The 5,211-nt window shown below is 37.9% G+C and overlaps 2 protein-coding genes across 3 annotated transcripts; one reads left to right on the top strand and one right to left on the bottom strand.

The window, feature by feature from the left end:
• Window positions 1-60: 60 nt before the first annotated feature.
• tnnc2.2 (troponin C2, fast skeletal type, tandem duplicate 2) lies at window positions 61-2,925 on the top strand. Its single transcript, XM_058764147.1, has 6 exons — window positions 61-168; window positions 1,255-1,306; window positions 1,392-1,535; window positions 2,056-2,170; window positions 2,258-2,394; window positions 2,490-2,925. The coding sequence occupies exons 1-6, from the start codon at window positions 166-168 to the stop codon at window positions 2,519-2,521; spliced, it is 483 nt and encodes a 160-aa protein (XP_058620130.1). The 5' UTR covers window positions 61-165; the 3' UTR covers window positions 2,522-2,925.
• Window positions 2,926-4,055: 1,130 nt separating this feature from the next.
• taf13 (TATA-box binding protein associated factor 13) lies at window positions 4,056-4,905 on the bottom strand. Of its 2 annotated transcripts, none has more exons than XM_058764148.1 (2): window positions 4,750-4,905; window positions 4,056-4,636 (listed from the first exon to the last, which is right to left on the bottom strand). In XM_058764148.1, exon 2 carries the CDS (start codon window positions 4,633-4,635, stop codon window positions 4,261-4,263), a length of 375 nt encoding a protein of 124 aa, XP_058620131.1. In that variant the 5' UTR covers window position 4,636; window positions 4,750-4,905; the 3' UTR covers window positions 4,056-4,260. The 2 variants fall into 2 exon arrangements, with proteins under 2 accessions (XP_058620131.1, XP_058620132.1); XM_058764149.1 differs by having other exon boundaries at window positions 4,056-4,665; window positions 4,750-4,870.
• Between the last annotated feature and the right edge of the window lie 306 nt (window positions 4,906-5,211).

Genomic DNA, 5,211 nt, shown 5'->3' with positions numbered 1-5,211 from the left:
CCTAAAAGTTCAGGATTCTAAATCTGGAGGCCTGTGGGCGGGTCTTGGGTGGCCTGTTTAAAGTGTGTCAGAACTGTCACTTGACGTCTAGTCTTTCTGTTGGGGTGCGAGCGCATTGACCACTGCTTGTCTCGTGGATATAAGTGAGGAGGCTAATCCACAACCATGGTAAGAGTTTAAATAATCTAAGCAGTCAGTTTTGCTAATGAACGCATGAAAACATAAAATGTGCAAATAGCCTAGTCAAAAAGTCAGAATTACATTTCTGTCATTATTAATAATGGATTATAAGGTTAAAGTATTGTTAATAGTTCGCTTGCAATTTTGCATGCATTTAATAAAGCTTTATAATAAAATTAATAAATAAAAGTCCACCTTAGTATGATTAAAAAATCATTATGGTTTTGAAAAATAGATTAAATAAAAATATATTTAAATCTGTTTATTTTGTCTCTTTTTACGTATTTTTTTTTTTTATCAGGCAATTGCTCTATTTTGGACTTATTTTGCCTGGGCAACAATGCCTGATATAATCTGAGAGTAACTTCATTAGGTGTTATTTTTAGGTGACTTTATTACAGATTCAAAGTTAACCGACTGCTAATTAATCTGTGTTACAAGACCAAGAATTTTCTCTGACAAATAATGTCATTACCAATACACTCAATATGATAAATTCATCACATTGCAGCAAAATCCACTGTAAAGTTGCTCACTGCCATTCTTCTGATGTAGAAATGTTTTAACATGGATAAAAATAGCTTGGAGAAGTTCAGTTATTCCAAGACCAAATAGTCAAAGATCACCCTAAAATATCATCCATATAGCCTAGGTTATCTGTTAAAGTATAATGGTACTAATGAGTGTTTAAAAGAAGGGGCAGTGGTCAGAAATCAGTAAGATGGACATCATGCTATTTGATATGAATCTGGTCATCGGGTTAGGTTAAGTAGGTTAACTAAAAGCTGAGGCGACACATTCCAAGGATCCTATTTCGGAATTACCATGTACAGTCACTGACTGCAAGGATAACGTGTTGAGCCTTAAAATAGTCGCAGTGTCTTGGAGGAGTGTTCTGGGTACCATCTGTTGTTTGCAAGGCCTACAAAACCCTGTCTTAATGCAAACAGATTATTTGGAAAACGAAAACAAATGACTCTCCAGAACAACCTAGGTTTCTCATTTATCAGATTAATGCATTGAACTGTTTATAGCTATCTGAAATTAACCGTTCATAATGTAACCGTTTCACAGACTGACGCGCAACAGGAGGCCCGCTCATATCTGAGCGAGGAGATGCTTGCCGGTGAGTGTAATAATAAAAATTATAGGCTATATCACCAATTTTCACGACGTTTTTTTCCATTAAACTTTATGCGTCTATTTCAAAGAGTTCAAGGCTGCCTTCGACATGTTCGACACCGACGGTGGCGGTGATATCAGCACCAAGGAGTTGGGTACCGTAATGAGGATGCTGGGTCAGAATCCAACCAGAGAGGAGTTGGAAGAAATTATCGAGGAGGTCGATGAGGACGGTAAGCAAAATGCTACAGCTGGGAAAAAACGTGGATACATAGAACCATATAACGCTGTAGAACGAAATATTATTTTCGTGCGTTCTTGCGTTTTGTAGGCAGAAGTACGCGCTGCATTCTCAGCGCTGCCGCAAGGGGCGCTACAGAGGAAAATGTCAATTATTTCCTTCGGGACAAATACTGCCATTGCGGAGCAAGAGTTAAAAAAGTATCTTGCTAAGACAAAATAAATAAATAAATAAATAATAATTAAAGTGCAACTTACCTTAATATTAAAACACCCCATTTTAAAGTCAAAATCATATGAATTAATAACTCTGTCGCCCCTTCAGGCCTATGGAAGCGCGCACGTCAAATGTTCAATGTATGTCTGTGTTTTCACACTTGCGTGAAGTATGTTTCTGGCCAACGTGATGATGTCTGTACATTTTTATTATTCATATTAATAATAATAATTGTTCAACTTTAAGCATAAAATACAAAAATGTAGATTGTAATAGCTTCATACTGGAAACTGTAGGCAGCGGATCCATCGACTTTGAGGAGTTCTTGGTCATGATGGTGCGACTCCTAAAGGAGGACCAGGCTGGCAAGAGCGAGGAAGAGTTGGCCGAATGCTTCCGCGTGCTGGACAAGTACGTCATTTGATATCTTCTTGTGTGCACCCGTTTTTGAATGTGACCCAGACTCACTTTAGCATATGTAACACCGTGAATCTGCAGGAACGGTGATGGCTACATCGACAGAGAAGAGTTTGCTGAGATCATCCGCAGCACTGGTGAATCCATCTCAGAGGAAGAGATTGATGAGCTGCTTAAAGATGGAGACAAGAACAACGATGGCATGCTGGACTTTGATGGTATGATGGTTTAGAAATTACATTTCATTTTATTTATGAGCATGCATGAACTCCGACCAAGTATTGAAGCAACACCCATGTCCATTTTCCCCCAGAATTCCTCAAGATGATGGAGAACGTGCAGTAAAACAGAGACTCAAGGACATTCCTCTCCCCTCTCACCCCTGCCAACAGGAACCTTTACCTCTCAGTGCCACTCAAATTAACTTCCCCCTTTTGTCCTCTTTCTGCCTCCATCTCACCTCTTCAGCAGACAGACAGATAAACACCTCTGTGGGGTTTGCCAAAGTTGGGCTCCCACTGAACCCTCATGCAAGATCCAAGGAGCCAAGCTGTGGTGTGGTTCACAGGCTCATCATGTTATGATGGCGCTCAAGTTCGCTAGAAGCACATGCCATGGTAGACCCCACGTTTGTGGGTGTTTAGTCTAGATCAGCAGCTTGTTACCGCTGCATAGACCAATGCCAAAGCCAAACCACTTCACTGTATTTAAGAACGAACGCTTGAAAACAGAATAAAAAATAAAACACATATTGTTTAGTTGGTCTGACATTTTGATTTGTATGGTTTTGTTTTGAGGAGTTTAGCAATTAAACATTGTTTTTTTTCTCCTGAGTCTCTGACCCCAATTAGTTGACAATTTCTGTATATACTAAAGACTATAACTAGTACTGTTTATGTAGCAGCAAAACCCAACCCACAAACTCTTACAAATATCACCGTGATATTTCACTTATGCCAATACGGCATTCAGTTTTATTAGACATGCTGTAGGAACAGGTCTCCTTCTCTATTGCACATTTAGATTTTTAACATGACATTCTTTGTGTGCTGCAAGTGTGTAAATCAGTAAATTGTGTCTTGTTTATCTGGTCAATGGCTGATGAGTATTATTTGCAAAGTAAAGGGTTGCACACTAATAATGCAAATATAACTGATGACAAAGGAAATGACATATTCCTCCTTTTTGTGAGAATGACATACACTGGGGGGAAAACATCAAATGTTAAAAGAATACTGAATGAGTGTAATAATAATTATCTGGCTTATTAACATATCTTAATGTGATTTGCATGTCTAAGCTGGAAATAGAATGCCTAATGTCACTGAAAATGGAATAGTTTAAACACATACATACATAAATTTGAAAAAATAAGCCTCAAGTTGTCCCCAAATTCCATGCATTAGTTACAATAGTGCCAAAATATAAATGTCAGCTATTTTAAAAGCTTTTCCCCCCCCAGCTATATCAGGCACTATTTACCAAACCAATTAATTTTACACTGGCATTAACCCTTCAATTTGCAACAAAACTCAACATTTTTTAATCAAAATATTTTAATATTAATAAAATGTAAAAGATACCTGATCAATAATTTTAAAAGTATCTCCCTGGATTAAAAAAAAAATAGAAAATTTAAAGGGATAGTTAACCAAAATAATTCTGAAAATTCTGTCACTCATACAGGTTTGGAATAACTTGAGAGTGAGTTGAACAATCCCTTTAAGAACTTAATATCATGGTTATATAGCTTATATTCTAAACTGTCATTAGGGATATTATACTAGGGTTGTTGTACATGTTATCTAAGAAACAGCCATGTTTCTTCTGATTTTTAAGGTGCACATAAATGCTTTTCAAAATAATAATAAACCTTGCATTAAAAGGTTTAACAAATGCATCTTTATTGTACATCTTAAACACACACAATAAATGAACACTCAAATGAACTGTCAAGCAACTGAATAAACAAAGCTGTAAGAAAAGTGGACTAGGGTTCACAACATGTACAATTCCATTATAGGTGAAAATAAAATAACCCTTTTTATGGATTGCATGAACGACATAGCAACAGATGGCCTATTTCAAGACCCATAATTTGCCTCGTCAAAGGCTTTGCGAGCCTTCTTCAGCTCCTCGTTCATAGTGAGCAAGTCCTTCACTCTCGCAAACTTTCTAGGGTCCTTGCGGATGAGAAAGACAATATCCTCCACCTGCACGCGACCCTGGCGCCCTATGGACATCGCCTTGTGTGTCATCTCCGTGATGAACTCGATCACCAGATCCTCCAGTATATCCACTGACTCGGTGTAGGGATTTTGGTCGTCTCCAAACCCATACATCATGCAGCGAAGCTCCTTGGAAAAAAGACGCTTTCTTTTACCTTGGCCCGAGTCTACCCCGTTACCTCCGTCGTCTAAATCCTCATCAAAACCAGGATCATCCTCTTCTTCAGCCATTCTTAAAACGAAATGCAGCGCGCTGATTAGCTATGAAACAGCCATTCAAAACACAAGAGTCAAGTATTCTATACTATAATAGACTAACAGGCACAGCGTTTATATAAAACTTACTTGTGAAGACCGGACGGGAACAAAAACAAAACACCCAACCCCAGCAAATTCAAGACAGGAAGTACTGCTCGTTCATTTCCACATACAGCGCCAGTGGAAGGAATCGTCAGCGACTCCTAGAGTTCTGGATGGCGAACTTATTAAAGGGTGGAACGTTCGAATCAATTCCGTGAATTGGTTCTTTTGAACAAATCAATTCAGCGATTCTTCTGCGTCGCAACGCTTCAAATAGTCCAGTAAAGTCAACAAGAACCCCTTTTGTGTTGACAGAGCTTGGTAGATTACTTACAAATTGTAATCCGTTACTGATTCCAGATTACATGACAAAAATTGTAGTCAGTAACGTAATACGTTACATTACACATTTTAGGTAATATAATCAGATTACTTTTAGATTACTTTTGATTTAACTTGTTTATCACATTGATTTAAATAGCATTATCTTGTACCGTAATGATTTTT

This window comes from Onychostoma macrolepis, chromosome 23 (genome assembly GCF_012432095.1).
Source record: "Onychostoma macrolepis isolate SWU-2019 chromosome 23, ASM1243209v1, whole genome shotgun sequence".
In the NCBI taxonomy this organism is placed as follows: Eukaryota; Metazoa; Chordata; class Actinopteri; order Cypriniformes; family Cyprinidae; genus Onychostoma; species Onychostoma macrolepis.
The sequence above is the reverse complement of the archived record's forward strand: the minus strand, read 5'-3'. Positions and strand labels throughout refer to the sequence as shown.

Excerpts from the sequence above, each read along its gene's own strand:
- tnnc2.2 (XM_058764147.1), top strand. Across the intron at positions 1,307-1,391 it reads GAGCGAGGAGATGCTTGCCG|AGTTCAAGGCTGCCTTCGAC; the intron begins GTGAGTGTAATA and ends TCTATTTCAAAG. Across the intron at positions 2,395-2,489 it reads TGGCATGCTGGACTTTGATG|AATTCCTCAAGATGATGGAG; the intron begins GTATGATGGTTT and ends ATTTTCCCCCAG.
- taf13 (XM_058764148.1), bottom strand. The coding sequence starts at position 4,635 with ATGGCTGAAGAAGAGGATGATCCTGGTTTTGATGAGGATTTAGACGAC.